Source organism: Chiloscyllium punctatum, chromosome 12 (assembly GCF_047496795.1).
Source record: "Chiloscyllium punctatum isolate Juve2018m chromosome 12, sChiPun1.3, whole genome shotgun sequence".
Taxonomy (NCBI): domain Eukaryota; kingdom Metazoa; phylum Chordata; class Chondrichthyes; order Orectolobiformes; family Hemiscylliidae; genus Chiloscyllium; species Chiloscyllium punctatum.
The window spans coordinates 19,688,946-19,707,376 of NC_092750.1; the positions used below are offsets into that span (position 1 = coordinate 19,688,946).

Sequence of the window (18,431 nt, forward strand, 5' to 3'; positions counted from 1 at the left end):
GAAGCTTTCAAAATTTATATATTGTGACAAATTTAAGAGGTTAATACTAAATTGAATGACATAGCTAGAATATTAAAAGTTCAAGATCGCAGAAGTAATATTAGTCCAAGTGTGTTTAGAAAAGGGTTTAGACTGGACTTCTGAGCTATTGAAATGTTCAAGTAAAAAAGTGGATATGATTCTGTATCTGTTAAATATTTAATATGAAAAAGACAAAATTATGGTGAAGTATAACTATCACGCTTTGAATTAGTACATATTTGCACTTGTCTGACTTTGAAAAAGATCTGCAATATGAACTTACAGTACTATGAAGATCATGCAGAGCATTAAACCTCAACAGTGCTTTAAGTCTAAAATGTCTTGACATAAATTTAAAACATTTGAATAATGACTTAATTATTAAAACTTCAATTCTCCAAATCATACAATGAACCAAAAATAGCTTGTAATTATTTAAGGAATATAGAAATATTTCTGCAATAATTACTGAATTCTGTTTGGAGGCATTAGTTTAGAACAAGCTCTCACTAAAACCTGTTCACTGCATAATATCTTTTCAGAATGCCACTTTACAATGTTGACTGTCAAGACATTTATAGGAACTTGCCCTCAAATATTTTACGGAAATAATACAAGCTGGATGATAGGGCTGCTTGCCTCAAAACAGCACGAATGCTAGCAATATGGAACCAATCCTCCAATCTTGAGTACATCACATCCACTTCATAGGGACGTTAACTGGGGAAGCATTGAATGGAGTTTCAAGCTTCCGCCCACAGGGAGGTATTGAAGTTAATTAATCAAACAGTTAAGTCACCCTATGCATTTGGATCACCAGATATGTAGGTAGAAGTCTGGGAGTAAAAGATGTGTCAAAATGTAAGTTGGTATCTGGGGGAGAAATTCTGAAAGGTTAATTAAATCAAAGAAATATACTGCAAACCCACATACCAAATCTTTCACAATAATATTTCTTGTTTCACTCCAAAAATCCTAGTGCATGAAGCAGAATGCTTTGCTAGAAACAAGGCGTATAAACATTAGTGCTGTCATTTTCCTAATGTGGGATTAATGCTAATCATCATGTCATGCATATTTAATGTCAAAAAATGAAAAGTAAGGTTTAGATCACTGGCATTTCCTTTTACCGATGTCATGTAAAATGCAAACAAAAAATTATATTCACCTTCAATAACCTAATCTGTGTCAGTTAATGATGCTGCAAACAACTGGTTAAACAGCAGGTCACAGCTTTTGCCTTATGGGGAATCAGGAAGAGTTTGAAATGAAAAGTATATGGACAAAGCCATTGGACATCTGATTTTATTGGAATAGCACTGCAGATTTTTAACATGTTTTGGAACATATCACACAGTCCTGACAGCTTAATATTTTGCCTTTTTGAATGTCAAAATATCTCCAGATTGATCTATGCAATTGGGAGGGGATCTAAACCAGCCACCCCATAAGTGATGTTATAGGGAATCTATTCCTGCTATTCATTATTGTCATAAAACCATAAACCCATTTACAGATAGAGAGCAAGTTGAAATGATCCCCACTGTCCTTTAGGGGGTGCCATTTTGGAATTACGCTTTATACTTTCTTCCACTTCAAAACAATCAATATTATTAGGATATTCTTGTTCACATTAAAAGTATTATAAAACTGTTCCAATGGCTAGATTCCTATATTTATATATACACCATACAGTGCACATGGCGTGGCAAAATATTTAGATTTTCTCTTCTTTAAGTCAATTTCTTTTGGCTATTAGTTACCCATTTCTGCATCAAAAGAACACAGTGAAATCAAATATTTCGATCCCTATTCTGCCCATCCCTTTCCTCTCAAATCCCAACAGGCTCAGCAGCCTATCACCCAATTCAAAAATAAAAGTTTTGCTAAGTGGAAAAGTAAATTAAGCAAAACAATTCAAAAGGTGATTTTGCTTTCACGATCAGATTTAACCTATTTTTATCACATGCGATGCATTTTTCAGCTATTACTAAACAGATACTTAATTAAGTTTTATGGTTACTGCTGTTAATTCATAGACTCAGAGTTGTACAGCATGGAAACAGACCCTTTAGTCCAACTTGTCCATGCCAACCAGATATCAGAAATTAATCTAGTCCCATTTGCCAGCACGTGTCCCAAATTTCTCTTATCCCTTCCTATTCTTGTATCCGTCCAGATGACACATAAATGTTGTTAAGAATAAGAACACAGTTAAAAGACAGATTTGTTTCATACAATATGCACTTGGGAGAGCTAGGGCAATTGTACTGTATATAGAAGGTGCACCTCTAGGCTTCAAAGCCACAAATGTTCATTGACATACTGCTGGCTCAGCTCGAAGACTAATGCATTCATACTCCGTAGAGGCGGTCTCTAAACTTACAGGCACATCAAAATTAATCTGTATGATATGTAATTAAAAAACTAGTCTCAATGCTGAGTATCCAATCAAACAGTTAGAATCAACATACGAAACATCATTTCTTATAAAAGCAAAGTGTTCGGTGTTGCTGGCAACAAAGTGAATGCGTGTTCAGCTGGAATGAAGCCATATAGTTAGATAAATTGAATTTATTCTTTTTTTTTAAAAAAAACAAATTCTATCAAACAAGGTACAGCATTGGAACAGTTTTATTTTCTGAAACAATACTAAAACATTAACTTGCATCTTAAGTGTGGATGGCAGTCTCTTTATTCGAGATATATTTACCTCAAACTGTAGTGGGGTATTACATCGGCTAGCAGCATGGGAGTGAAGGGGAGAGTAAATTACATTATATCCATTTTTCTTCTCCTCTTCTCCTGGAAACAAGGTGCAAGGCGTCATTACTGTCGGGCTGGACATAACTGTATCTGTGACAGATGCAGGCGCTGATAATGGACTACAAGGTCCAGGCAAATCAGTCACACTCACGTCTGACAGATACCGTGCTTTTCGCTTCTTCAGAGGCGTTATCAACTCTACAAAACAAAGAAGTTACCAGAAATTCCATTATAAATTGCAAAGAAATACTTTTAAAACAAGTTAAGCAGCTGGGATACATTGAACCTGTGGATATTTCAACACTGCAATTATTCATCCCACTTAGGTTCTGTCAATGCTTCTGAGTTATTTCCAGTAAAGTTCAAGTATTCTTGCAGAAATATCAGAATGCAGGTCAATGAGCTTACCGTTTGCCAACTTAGCAAAACAATTTCAAACCTTGTTTGATTAAAGAACCTTTAGAGATGAGTGATCACAAAATCATAGAATTTCACACTGTCTGAAAGTGAGGTAGTTTAAATTTGAAGCAAGGGTGTTAAATTTGAGTAAAGGAAATTCTGAAAGCATGGGGTACAAGTAGATTCATTTAGGGAAATACATTAAAATTCATGACAAAATAGACAATGGACAGTCTTTAAAGAACAATCACATGGCTTACAGCAACTGTAAATTCCTTCGTGATACAAAAACTCTAAAAATGTCAGTCAACTGTTAAAGATTCAAATTGAAGGCTTCTGAAGAAGTGAAAAATAATAATAAAAGATGTAATGAGGATTAAGAAGTTTTTAGATACAGCAAAAGAATACGAATGTATATAAAACAAACGGAAGAATAGAATGTGAATGCAAACTAGCTAAAATCATAACAAAAAAAAGGAACTGTCATGCTATTTCAGATATATCAAAAGGGAACATCCGGCTAAAATGAATGTGGGTCCAAACAGGCAGAATCAGGACAGAATACACAGATGGCAGAGAAGCTAAATTATTCATTTGTATCTGTTTTCACTGAAGAAGGTACGAGAAATCTCCCAAAATTAGAGATCCAAGTTTCTAAGGAGAACGAGAAGTTGAGGTAATTAGTAAGAAGGTTGGACTAGAGAAATTAATGGGGTGGAAAATTTATATATTCAATTTTCAAAATACTGAAAACAGGGACCTATAGTTTTACCAGACTTACATTTGTAGTGGTGAACATGCTAAAATCAATCAAAAAGGATATGATAAACAGACACTTGGAGAAAAATGGTTTAATGGGCATAATCAATAGCCACTGTGAATGAAAAATCAAATTAAAAAAAACTTTGAATTGTTTTGAGGATATTAGTAACAAAATTGTTAAGGGGAAATTGATGGACAGAGTACTTTTGGATTTTCAGAAGGCTTTTGAGAAAGTTCCCGACAAGAAGTTGATTAGCAAAATTGGAGCACATAGGGTAAGAGTTACTATACTGGCATTGAAAGATTTGGGTAAGAGAGAAAACAGAGTAGAAATAAATGGGTCAGTTGTCCATTGGCAAACTATGACTACTGATGATTTGGAAGTGCCAGTGTTGGACTGGGATGGACAAAGTTAAAAATCACACACACTAGATTACAATCCAACAGATTTATTTGGAAGCACTAGCTTTCAAGGTGCTGCCTCATCATCAGGCGGTTATGGAACAGGACCATAAGACACAGAATTTATCGCAAAAAGGTTACAGTGTCATGGAGCTGTGATGATATATTTACTGTCTCTTCTGCATGCGCACACAAATAAATTTATGGGGTCAATTTGTATTTGCTGAATTACATTTTATTTTGCTCAAAAACTGCATAAATCCCTGTAAGATTCTGTAAGTCCCACTTTAGAAATAGAACCAGTCTGACTCAACATTGGGACACAGACAGGCTTTAACCTCACACCTTTAATGCAATGACTGAGCGGAGACGGCACCTAGAAAAGTTGAAGCTATCTTGAGAATGTAACTTAAAAGGAGTTCTGGGATTTACAGATTAAAGAACCAAAACTAGCATATTCCATTCTAAAAGATGAGATATTTAATCTAAAATGTGTTTAGTATATCATTAAAGCTCCATGGTACTGTAATCTTTTTGCTCTAAATTCTGTGACTTTGGGTCCTGTATCACAACCACCTGAAGAGACAGCGCATCTAAAGCTAGTGCTTTCAAATAAACCTGTTGGACTATAACCTGGTGTTGTGTGATTTTTAAATGACTAGTGAGGTCCTGTAAGGATTAATACTTGTGTTGCATCTGCTCGCAAAATATATCAACGGTTTGGATTTGGGGAACAAATATTTCCAAATCTGCAACTGATACAAAACAAAATGGAATGTGAACTATGAGGGAGATATAAAGCAGCGTCAGGAGGATCTGAACAGATTTAGTGAGTGGGCATGAACATAGTAGATGAAATAAGAAGCAGAACAATGTGAGGTTATTCATTTTAGGAGGAGGAGCAGATGCTCAGACTATTTTGTAAAATGGTGACAGCTTGGAAAGTGTAGATGTGCAAAGGGACCTGAATGTCCTTGTCACAAAGGCTGGGACAAATATGCAGGTGCAGCTAATGAAACATTAGCCTTAACTGCAAAAGGATTCATGTGCAGTAGAGATATCTTGCTTTGTGTTCGAAGAGAGTTCCAAAGACACAACTACCAAATAAAAATATTCACTGAATTGGTTTTAAATAAGTTACCCTTAAACTTTTAAAACATTGAGGCCCAGTTCTAGATTCTCCCAAGAAAAGGATACATTTTTTCCATATCTATCCTGTCAAGATCTTTTAGGATCTTAAATGTTTCAAACAAGTCACCCTCTTCTTCTGAACTTCAATGGATTAAAGCCTAGCCATTCCTCCCAAGACAACCTGCCCATTCCAGGGATATTCTCTGAACTGTCACCAATACCTGTATATCCTTTCTTAAATAAGGTGACTAACAGTGGTGTGATTGCACCAGGTGCCCTGAATAACTGAAATATAACCTTCTCCTTTTGTAATTAATTCCCTTACAATAAGTGATAAAGGTCTATTAGTTTTCCTAATTAGATGCCATGCCTACATAATGTTATGAAATTCATGCACGAAGACACAGATTCCGCTGCATCTCAGAGTTCAGCAATCTCTCACCATAACATGATTTCTTATTATTCTTCTCACCAAAATGGACAATTTCACATTTTCCCACATTATTTTCCACGTGCCACGTCTTTGCCCACTCACTTAACCTATCAACGTCTCTTCTGTCCTCTTCGCAACTTAATTTACTGACTATCTTTGTGCCATCAGGATATTTGCCAATTGTACTTGCAAATCAGTCAATGATATAAATTATGAACAGTTGAAAGTCTCCAACCCTGATCCCTGTGGCGGCGCACCCCCCCCCCACCGGTCCTCGTCTTCTACCCCACCAACCTCTGGACACAACGCATCATTCTCGGACAGGACTTGTGCAACTTTTCAGAAGACACCTCTAGGACACCCGCACCAATCAACTCCACTACCCTATGGCCAAACACTTCAACACCTCCTTCCACTCTGCCAAGGTCATGCAAGTCCTGGGCCCCCTCCACCACCAAATCCTAGCCTGGAGAAAGAACACCTCATCATCCACCTTGGGACCCTCCAACCCCTCGGGATCAATGCAGATTTCACCAGTTTCCTGATCTCCCCTCCCTCCACCTTATCCTTGATCCAACCCTCCAACTCGGCACCACTCTCTTGAACTTTCCAACTTCCTTGCCAGGTATCTGCCCCACCCTCCACTTGACCTATGGCCATCACCACCCCCATCCCCCCACCTTCATCTACCTATCGCACTCCCAGCTACCTTCCCCCCAGCCTCAACCCTCTTGTCCCCCTCCTCCTGTATTCCTGATGAACAGCTTATGCTCAAAACATCAATTCTCCTGTTCCTGGAATGCTGTCTGATCTGCTGAGCTTTTCCAGCACCACATTTTTTGTCTGTGATCTCCAGCATCTGCAGTCCTCACTTTCCCCTACTCATTACATTTAACAACCTGAAAAAAGACGTAATTACACCTACACTCTGTTAGCAGCCAATCTGATTTTACTGCTCCTCGGATGCTGCCTGAACTGCTGTGCTCTTCCAGCACCACTAATCCAGAATCTTCTATCTACCCCAATATACGACCCCCTACACCCTGAACTTTCCATTTCTGCAACAGCCTTTGTTGTGGAACCTTCGCAATTCCTTCTGGAAATCTAACCGCAATAGATCCTCAGCACTTTACTTCCCCAAAGAGTTCTAAGAGGTTGATCAAACATAATTTCACTTTCACAAAACCTGATTCTGTCTGATTACTTTTCAAGTATCAATCTAACTCAATATCTAAGAATTCCATCACAGACCAGCAGTAATACGAAATGAATTGAAGGAACTAAGTTAGGCATGGGTGAGTATCCAGGGAGGAGTGCTGACAATGGAGAACTAATGAATGAGGATAAAAGGTAGTACAAAGACCAAAGAAATACCCTGGACAAAAGCAAACCATGAGGCAATAAGGATGGAGCCATGGGAGATAAACTCAAGAAGGATATTAACACGGCAGAAGAACAATAGGCAATAATTCAAAAGGAAATCAACAGCATTCAGGAGAAATATTTAACACTAAAAATCAGAATAAAAGACTGAATGTTGAAAGAGGCTGAAATTCAGGAAAGCTTTGTACAATACTAGAAAGCAGTAGGCCGAATATAAGCATGAACTCAGGAGACTGAGGTATGGTGGTGAATTTTGCAGATGAGACTAAATTGGAGGATGCAATTAGTAAAGATGGAGGATAGAGAAACAGAATGTAAAGAAGTGTACAGCTGCTCATTTCGGTAGGAAGAATAAAGTGACTATTTATTCCTTTGCAGACAAGAAAATAAATTGGTAGAAGAGCAAAGGAATCTAAGAATGCAGAGACATTAGTCACTAAGTGAAGACCCATAGATTGATGACTCCCTTTCTGGTGTATCTACACTATACCTTATCCAAAGCACAACATATTTTCTATCCATCATAATCCAAACTATCAAAGTTAGTGATGGAATCATGCAAATATGCCAAGCAACTGTGAGAAGAGAGAGAGAAGAGAAAAGAAAAGGCTGGTGTGGAGCACTGGAACACTAATATGAGAGAAAATTATTTTGGTTACTTCTCCTGACAGTTGCACTGTGACCTGTGCTGGCAATATACATACACTTCAACCAAATGAAAATGGGATCAGGCTTTGCTTTAATGCCTTGCCAATAATAATTGACTGGGCTGACGTATGAAGAATGACCACTTGATGGAAGTAAAGGGATTATACCTTCATCTATTATTCAACACTTAATCACAACTACTTCCTTACAGAAACAGAAGAAAAATCATAAGAAGTCACCCATGTTCATTTCCTTATACCCCCTCCTGGACATCAGTAGCTAGGAATAGATAATCTGATATCTCAGGTGCTTGGACTGCACGTGTACAGGCTTTGCTTTGTATAATGAGATTAAAAGTTATGGTTTCCACTTACCAACTGAAGCGATGGTGCTATCCCGTACATCAGGAACAGTGCTGTTGTCACTGCTTTGGTATAAGGGTGTCGTTTCTTGTCCTTTATCTGGTGCATGGGGAGTTTGCACCATGGCCTCATCCATTGCCTGTTTTATCCACCGCTGAAAAGAATTAACCAATTAAGTATTCTATATGGTTTAATCATTTCACACATTTCTATTATACTACCATCTGTGGAGAGGTTACACTGTTCAGAAACATATACTGTATAGAAATATAAACAAAATTGAAAACACAAACCAAACACCAACAAACGTGCAAAACAAAATCACAGGATGGGAATTCCATCCCAGAAATTCATGAAAAAATGCAGCTACTGACTTATTTTTACAAAATCTCATAATATCAAGCCTTTTTAGAAGATCTGATGAGAACTATGATGAACCAGCATTGGATTTTCATTGAGTCAACAGCATGTTCACATTTAGTCCCCAAGTCTCTACTTTTGTACTGCAATTTTTGAGGTTCACTTGCATTGAGATCGTACCTCAAATTCTAACTCAGAAGCAAATAAATTCAAGGAGAAATCACTGAACCAAACCTGACCAGAATAAAAGAATGTGCTCAATCAAATAAGAACATTTTTAAGAAAAACCTAAATTTGCAACTTGATTAACTGCATTTAGCTCGAGTTAGGTTTCTTCTCGGGTTGAAGCATTTTATTGGGTAGGTAGTGTACTTCTGCAGTTCCACATCCAATAGTTACAGCATAATCCAGTCTAACTAAATGACAGAAATGTTAAATAACTTGGGTTATCTTCATAATCAGGCAGATATTGTTCTATGATGATCACTCTGGGCTCTGAGTGAATACAGCAGACATTATATGATTGTGCTTTGTGGTCAACCAGACATGTACTGGGGCTCAGCCATTGGGATACAATCTTTGACTTGTTATCCTATACCTTTCGATGATGGATTGCACCAAAAGGTGCTACAATTTATTCTATTTACACATTAGAAGAAGCAAAAATCACCATGAAAAGGTTTCCGCAACTTTGGCATTCCATAAAGTATAGAAAAATGCCACAAATTAGCAAAGTTTGCTTGCAACCAAGTGAAGCAATGACCAAGACAAGTGTTTTGAATACCAGGGAGGATCCTTGAACAGAATGCTATAATAGGAGTAACACAATAAGTTTAAAATCTAACATCTATTACTGTAACTTTAATCCATCACCTATAATGTTGCTTGAACTTGCATCTCATATAATTAATAGATCCCATGTTAAGTTTCTAATGCAGACACAATTTGGCCCAATGGGCTCTTTCATAAATTTCCTATTTTTAAATTGTAAGGTTATTGTACACATTTACCTTTTTGCAAGATCCATAGTTGCCATCACACACAACTCTTTGTCTTCGTCTTTCAGGAGCGAAGGGGGAACCAAAGCGAATGTAGTGTTTAGGGGTTGTGCAAATGTGTGGGCTGTGGCTCAGGCCTGGCAGCATGTTCAGTGTTGTTGCCAAGACAGTAGGATCAGTTGTGATACGTAATGGTCGGTCATATGGGCACTCAGATCGCTCAACTTTGTCATTCAACCATTCTGTAACCAAATACTGAACCAAAAGACAGGGGGAAGTAGAGCAAAAAGTAGTAAATCAAATAAAGATTCAATGCAAATTATTTAGCTCTGAAAATGTCCATAATTTACCATTAGGCCTGACACCAACATATTTAGATTGACACAATAAACTGTTGAATTCAATTTAATTTGACATCTAAAAAGCAGCCAATTCCAGTTTAACAGTAGGAAATTGGTTCGTTTTGATCACTAATTTTCTTAAGATTTGATTTCTACTCTTATCAAAGGGACATGAAAGACAAATAGATGATTGCATTACACATGTGCTCAATTCAAACTATTCTTATGGCAAAGAAATTATAGCTATAATATGCATTACAGGTTGGTCTATGACCAATGGAAATTTCAAATAAGTTCAAAAACCAGCAGTTGCAAGGGGACAGCCAGGAAAACAAAGTAACTGATGCATTTAAAAGAAAAATAATCTGTGGCATCCAAGTTCCTAATTGGTGAGGAAGTACAGCAAATATACTATCATCACCAGAAAGATGTGATTGAGCTGGAGTGGGTGCAGAGGAGATTTATCAGTATGTTGACTGGGATGCAAAATCTCAGTTATGAAGAGAGACCAGATAGGCAGGGTTTGTTTTCCTTGGAGCAAAGGAGGCTGAGAGTGGGCCCTGACTGAGGTGTACAAAATTATCAGGAGCATAGACAGAGTGGATCTTGAGAATCCATGTCTAAGACCAGAGGGCAAATGTTTAAGGTGAAGAGTAAGTAGCTTAGAGGACATTTGAGAAAAAAGTCACCCAAAAATTGGTAGAAATATAGAATCTGCTGCCTGCGAAGGTAGTAGCAATACAGAACATGTTGCCCAAGAGGGTGGTAGTGGCAGGTACTCTCACAACATTTAAGAAGCATCTGGGTGAGCACTTAAGATGCCAGGGCACAGTAGCTATTGAACAAGTGCAGGTAATTGGGATTAATGTCGTTTGATGTTTGTTGATCAACATTGACATGGTGAGCCAAATTACCTGCTTCTATGCTGTTATGATTCTATAGCAATAAGGCACATTTGTCTGATGTGATTTCATTGCCAGCAGATATCAGGAAGGTTGATCATTTACACTGATGCTGGAATTACATCAGCTAGAGATAGATAATTGCTGGTAGTAAGACAAACAACTACATCCCTTTCAGAATCCTCAAAAGCATCATCCAGCAGTCAAATAAATATTACTGCATCTAAGCAAAACACTAATCACAGAATTTATTCATTTTATCAATGAGATGAATGAATATCATTCGAAGTACTTCACACAGAGGGTGGTGGGCGTTTGGAACGTATTGCCAGCAGAGGTGGTAGAGGCAGGCACGGTGGATTCATTTAAGATGGGTCTGGATAGATGCATGAGTAAGTGGGGAGCAGAGGGATACAGATGCTTAGGAATTGACCGACAGGTTTAGACAGTACATTTGGGATCGGCTCAGGCTTGGAGGGCTGAAGGGCCTGTCCTGGGCTGTAAATTTTCTTTGTTCTTCTTTGCTCTTTGAATTGTTATGAATAATTTGGTCATTAAATTACTTCAATACAAGATCAATTTTGGAATCATAATTTAAGAAAGCTCTCTGACTTTGAACTAAAAGTCTTAATTGTGCTTTAATAAAATAATGGATTCATGTAATTCATTGGGTTTTGGGGATGGTGGCAAATTAAATTTGTTCAGTCATCCAAAATTCAGGGAATCCAAATTTTTTCCAGATATGTAATTGGGAACCTCTGGAACCTTTTACATCAAACAATCCAGCCTCAATTTCCCAGCTATAGAAGAGCGCAATCAGCCAGGTCACACTTACCCTTTTAGTTTTAGGATATTTGAGATTGGTTCGATTTGTTTGGGAGGCAATAACAGTTCCCGATGTCGTCTCAACTCCTGGGGCTCCTACGTTTGTCACACCTTCTGCAGTTACGGAGTCTGTCACAACAGCCCCTGTTGCTCCCTCCTCAACTGCTACGACTGGCGCTGGTTCTGCCTGGCTGCTTGCTTGCCGCTGTCGACGTAGTCGCTGTGCTGAACTGGAACGATAGCGTGAGAACCGATTTTTGGGTCTGGGCTTGGTTGGTTTTGATGCAGGAGGTTTAGCAGGCTTTTCTGGAACTTGCTCCTATTAAAAAAAAACGTTCTTCAGGAAAACTGTATATGTTCCACAACCTAAAAAATTATTCACAGATGAATTTCTCATTGAAATAATCTGAATTGGTGAACCAAGATAATCTACGAGAAACTGAACTATCAAACAGAGATTGTTAACAATATACTGAACAGATTATAAATGATCAGTGATATCAAACCAAGAAAATAATAATAAAACAGACATGGCCTCTAGTTTTATATACTTTTTAAAAAGTTTGGCACCCTCTTTCCTCCCCTGACAACTTTTTCTTGACATTGAGATGCCGGTTTTAGACTGGGTGGACAAAGTTAAAGGTCACATGACACCAGTTTATAGTCCAACAGATTTGTTTAAAATCACAAGCTTTCAGAGTGCTACTCATTCGTCAGGTGCCTTTCATTTGATTTAGTTCTAACTTACAGTACTATAGAAAATAGGGATTAAGCAGAATAGGTGAAATGGAGGCATTTTTCCAACTGTTTCAATGTACTACTGCTCTACCATATCATAATTTAAATGCTGACTTAAGGACAGTATAGTCTTCGTAAACAAGGAAACAGAAACTTCATTTCCAGGATATGCATGTGAACCCAGAGAATAATGGGACTGAACAAGAAAATGTATCAAACTCAGCTGACAGCGAACACAAATTCTATTAATTTAAAATACAGTTTACAATTATACTCAAAAACTGTTAAGATGGATGATAGAGAAATAAAAATATATATACATGAGCAAGAACGTCCGCGTTGGATATGTCATCTTGGCTGGGTGTATAAGCATCGCTCATTTTAAAGAATGTGAAGACAAAATTTCCAAATGCAGACTTGTACTGAATTTTTTGATACTAAAATAACATGTGAATCACTAGGATTGGCACTCTGATGTTACCAACTACTCTCCTGAACAGGTACTGATCAGCAAGAATATTTTTTTTTAAATCCTTCTAAGATATGAAAGCTTTAAAATGTACTGATCTTTCAGCATACCCTCATTGGTTTATATGAATTTTATTTCCTTCAATCCCTTATATATAAAATGCTAGGCACATTTCCCAACCATCATCTCTAAATGGGAAATGATTACATTTGGTCCAATGACTACTTTGTGGCAGACAGTAAACAATCTCATCATCTTCAACCTGAAACAAATTTACTAAAGTGTACTGGTGTTTTCTTTGGTTGGGGGCGGGGGTGTGGGGAGGTGGGAAGAGATGCTGGTGGTGGTAAGATGGGAAAAGTGAATTCTGGCTGTGTTTTCAGTTGTGTAATGGCCACATTTGTTTACTCACTTACATGCCAATCTCACCAGATATTACCAAGAAATCTTTCCATTTCATCTATTCAGTTTACTTCCATACACTTAACACTTCTGCATCAGTATGTACAATGACCCCCAAGCAAATGATCAAACACACTACCTTCCTGACATTGTGATTCAAAAGAAACCTTATCATACAGAGGGTTTTGATCTGTCAGCTGTTGTTAACAACAATGTACCAGCACATTCTTTAGAATGGTTGGCAACATGGCACCTAATGGCTGGTATCTGACGCTGCACAAACCGATCACATAAGAAAAAATCTTTTTTAAATACCCAGTGATCTAGCCTCCACAACTCAGAGATAGATAATTCCAAACATTTGTTACCGATTGGAAGGAATTCCTTCATAATTCAGTTTTAAATGGATGTCTCCTTACTATGAGAAAGTGAGGACTGCAGATGCTGGAGATCAGAGCTGAAAAGTGTGCTGCTGGAAAAGCGCAGGTCAGGCAGCATCCAAGGAGCAGGACAATCGACGTTTCGGGCATAAGCCCTTCTTCAGGAAAGGGCTTCTTCCTGAAGAAGGGCTTATGCCCGAAACGTCGATTCTCCTGCTCCTTGGATGCTGCCTGACCTGCTGCGCTGTCTCCTTACTAGGTCTCCTAGATTGAGAACTCTATAGTAGTTGGAACATCTTTGTTATCTTGATTTTTTTTTCCTGAATTCCTATATGGAAATGAAGAAATATTAAATTCTGAAACTAATTTGCTTGTTTTAAAAGCGACACAGTGGCTCAGTAGTTGGCAATGCTGCCTCACAGCGCCAGGGTCCCAGGTTCAATTCCAGCCTTGGGCGACTGTCTGTGTGGAGCTTGTACATTCTCCCAGTGTCTGCGTGGGTTTCCTCTGGGCACTCCGGTTTCCTCCCCCATTCCAAAGATGTGCAGGTCAGGCGAATTGGCTGTGCTAAATTGTCCCTAGTTGTTAGGTGCATTAGTCACAGAGGGGGTTGGGTGACTCTTCGGAGAGTTGGTGTGGACTTGTTGGGCCGAAGGGCCTGTTTCCACAATGTAGGGAATCTAATCTAATCAAAAAAAAATGATCAAATTTAAAACTCCTGATTTCAGTGCAAAAGACAGGAATCAAATTTATATTTTCATTTTTTTTCTGATGAACAGTTCAGCAGAAAGTCACTCAATGACTGCTTCAACTCAAGAAACTGTTCTTTTTATCCCTGTCAGTGAAAAAGGGGGCAAGCCATGTTTTCATTCATTAGTCTGTTTGTAAACAATATATCACAAAACTTAATGGGTGTATTTCCATGAAACCTGGCACACAGACAGGGCAAAGCCCAAGAAAGAACAGATATAAACCTGGATAAAATGTAAACCCAGATCCTGGAACATTTTAAAGGATTAACATACAATTAACATTAAGAGGTAGATTTATTGTTTTAGAATGTTGAAGATTACTTCAGCTGTGTATGCATTTGTCCAAAACATGAGCAGTTTTTTTTTCAGAGCAGGTTCTGGATATGGAATAATTTGAAGCCTCCACAGCGAGATGGAAGATCCTAATAAAAATGTTGATTTTCAGCTGTGTGGTTTCAGAGTATCAACAAGGCAGGTAAAAGCCTCCAGGAAGAGATGTCATTGTCACTGAGTCAACACAGCATGGCAAAGGTATGTACTCTACCACTTCACTTATTTAAGAAAGTTAATCTATTTTTCCTTCTCGTTAAACACTAATTACCAATTTCCAAAACTACTCTTACAACATAGGAAATAGGAGAGGATCGGCCATTCAGTCTTTCAAGCTGGTTTTGACATACATTACGATTATGGCTGATCTTCGACCTCAATTCTGTTGCCCATTCTATCACAAAATCCCTGAGTTCCCTTAGTATCCAAAAATCTACTGCACATTTTCTATAGAAAATGACTCACTATTGCGCATCCGCAACTCTCTTGGGTAGAGAACTACATAGATCCTTAACCCTCTCAATAATCTCTTAGCCCCAAACAACCCTTATTCTGAGACAGTCACCCACTATTTCTGGATACCCCAGCAAAGGGAAACATCCTGGCAATATTTACACTATCATGCCATTTTAAGAATTTCATACATTTCAATGAGATCAGCAATCACTTTCCAAAATCCAGGGAATATAGTTTCAGTCTACTTCCATCCTCTCATTGCACTCTCTCTAAGGCAGCCATGTACATAATTTTAGAATGCCCATACAGAAAGCCTCATACAATTGTGAGCTAAGGATTTTGAGAAATGGTGGTGTAATTATATTCCAGACCCCAGATTAATGTTCTGGGGTTACGGGCTCAAATCCCAACATGACAGATTGTGAAATTTGAATTTAATAAAAATCTGGAATTAAAAAGCAAACCTAATGACGACATTGCTGATTGTTGTAAAACCCCATCTGTTTCACTAACGTCTTTTCGGGAAAGAAATTGGGCATCCTGACCTGATCTGGTCTAAATATGACTCCAGAAATTCAAAAATCAAACAACTCCTAATTGCCCAGCAAGCCACTCAGTTCAACAGCAATGATGAGTAACAGTAATGACCACATCCCAGAACAAATAGAACATTGTAAACAAAATTTCTGTTCCACTCAGCGCTCCTAAAAGTGCAACCATATGTTGGGAAATAAGCAAAGGCATTAAAAGAGAGAGGTGCTGTAACAAGGTATCAGTATGCAGATAGCTGTTGTGACTCTTGGTATTTCCTCCCTTTCTTGGGAAACGTACCAATTTGAATTATTGTTAAGAAGATTAATTTTCACATCTACCACCAAATATCAAGAATTTATTTCAAACAGCCAAAGTTTGAGAAGAATCACATACACTCATATCTAACATCAGAAATTTAAGAAGCTCTCACTAATTTAGGTTAGGTCCATCCTCAGGTGTTTCACTTTGGGGAAGCAATTTCTCTTTGGGCTACATATCCAAAGGCAGCGTCATAGTAGAGAATTTTTAATGATTTCCATCTCGATTTGACTAAAGTTCACATTCAATGCAACAAGGAGAGTTGTAAAATGTTAAGTTCATCCTCCCAAGTATAAATAGCACATTAAAAGTTAAACCAGTCTCAGCCTTCTTTTGACAGATTTATTGCAGGTTAGTTAAATGCCCAAGTCACTGATGCACTTGCTTCATGTCTAAGAGTTTTTAGACAAGTTCTGGCCGAACACCATCTGCTACAAACGTGACAATTGTATTTCTTCTTGACCCTTCTGGCATGCCAGTACAAGGTTTAGAACGGCACTTCAAACACTAATCAGATAACTTCTCCAAATGTGAAGCAGATGGCGTGCCTCTCAGGTTATCCTCCCAACCCAATTCTATATGTTTATTTTAATAAAGCAGATTACCAAACAGATCCATTGTTTAACCCTTGAAACACCAATGAACTGACACTGGGATATTTTCAAGCAGACACTAGCAATCTAGGATATACAATAACCAAGTACATTTGTCCTCTGGAAAATGAACACTTCCTTAACCAATTCCCTTCCCCTAAAGTAAATAATCTGTAAAACAGTACATGTCACAAAAACATGTCACATCAAAAGAGCTTGGAAATGTATCACTGCGTCTCAGTGTGGTTTAGATTGATGGAATTACTGCCTTATTTCTGTTGGAGAGGAGAAAAGCAAGGCCACTTTGCCAGGCCACTTTCGATTGACTAAACTCCACATAACAAATCATGTTAGCTTGTTCTCTCCCAAATTCCAGCGCCTAAGCAAAGCCCATAGACTATGAAGCACAGAACACCACTGGACAATTAGCACCAAGAAATTCCTCACTTCCTCCTCTCCATGAAGCAGCAATAGCACTAATAACCATTCTTGTGCTTCTTTGGCCCATTTGCCATTTAAATTCTCTGCTTACCCCTAGCTGTGAAGTTCGCCGTGTGTTTACCCCTGCAAGCTGTGGTGGTTTTGCCTCACTGGGCGGCGGTTCTTCTGCTGCAGGCTCCGGTTTCACCTCCTCCACATCTGTGGTTGGAGCATCCGGGTTGACATCGATATCAGGCTGACTAGCACTGCGCTCAACCACCTGTTCACGCCTTTTCTTTCTCTTCTCTAAGTTTTCAAATACCTGCATGATGGCTTCCATCTTCCGCTGCTCCCGCGACTGTGAACAATGAGCGTCAAAGAAAACAAAAACATAAACAAACCACGCAGAGGATCAAAATCTCACCTTCAACAACTTATTTCTTCTCCTACTTCTTCATGTGCAAACACGGAGTTCAATTCCTAGGTGTCAAACCATTTGTCTGTATTGCCACACATATAAAATCATAAGCACCCGAGCTTATTGAACAGCGACCAAAGTATTCTTTCAACTTTCCTTTTCTTATTATTTTCACTTAGCCACTACATTTCCCTGAATCAATACTAGCTGATTGTGGCTGCAACAAAAATGAAATGCACTCAAAAGAAGATAAAAATATTTCTTCTTCCTTCCAACCTGAAACAGCAAGTACACCCACTGAACTGCCAGACTTATTTTTTTGTTTGAGTGGTCCCAAAGCATATTTCACATTTCAAATCACTAGAATTGTACCAATTCCAACATACAACCAGCTTTCTAAGGAGTAAGAGCTCTTCTTTCCATGAAGCATCAAGAGGATAATGCACCATAGCTATCTGCAGCAGAATTCAAATGGCAAGAAAGCTACGTTCTGTCCAATCTGGCACTCTCAAGAGTTTATTATGTTTTAATTCATCTAAAGTGAAAGGTTTCTCACTTGACGTGTACAGCAAAGGTTACAAGCACAATGTACATTATTAAGTTTTTATTAAGGGGGTTGAAGGAATCAAGTCTATAAAGACCATATAAAAAGCAATAGTCTTCCAACAAGCATATTTAATAAGACTGGTTAAAAATGCAGATCTAAATGCAGGTAGTAAATGGCTGCTGAAAGTATCTTACAAAGCTGTACCATTCAAAGATATCAAATAAATAGAAACTGAGACTAAAACAGCAACTGGTTAGTTGCTCCAGCTCTGTGCTTTACAATCTTCTGCACACTTAAGGGAGAACAATGTTCTGGATCTTGCATTGGCATTACAATCTGCC

General features: G+C 38.2%; 1 protein-coding gene across 19 annotated transcripts in view; it reads right to left on the reverse strand.

Annotated features, from left to right (window-relative positions):
• The window catches only part of setd5 (SET domain containing 5), a 154,920-nt gene that overhangs the window by 33,532 nt on the left and 102,957 nt on the right, over window positions 1–18,431 (reverse strand). For 18 of the 19 annotated variants that reach the window (XM_072581988.1, XM_072581986.1, XM_072581973.1 and 15 more), the window contains 5 exons: window positions 17,238–17,483; window positions 11,744–12,052; window positions 9,678–9,920; window positions 8,320–8,461; window positions 2,735–2,985 (listed from right to left, as the gene is read on the reverse strand). In XM_072581988.1, the coding sequence (XP_072438089.1) occupies window positions 2,735–2,985; window positions 8,320–8,461; window positions 9,678–9,920; window positions 11,744–12,052; window positions 17,238–17,483 (1,191 nt within the window). The remainder of the gene's footprint in view (window positions 1–2,734; window positions 2,986–8,319; window positions 8,462–9,677; window positions 9,921–11,743; window positions 12,053–17,237; window positions 17,484–18,431) is intronic. The other variant, XM_072581990.1, reaches the window with a different exon arrangement.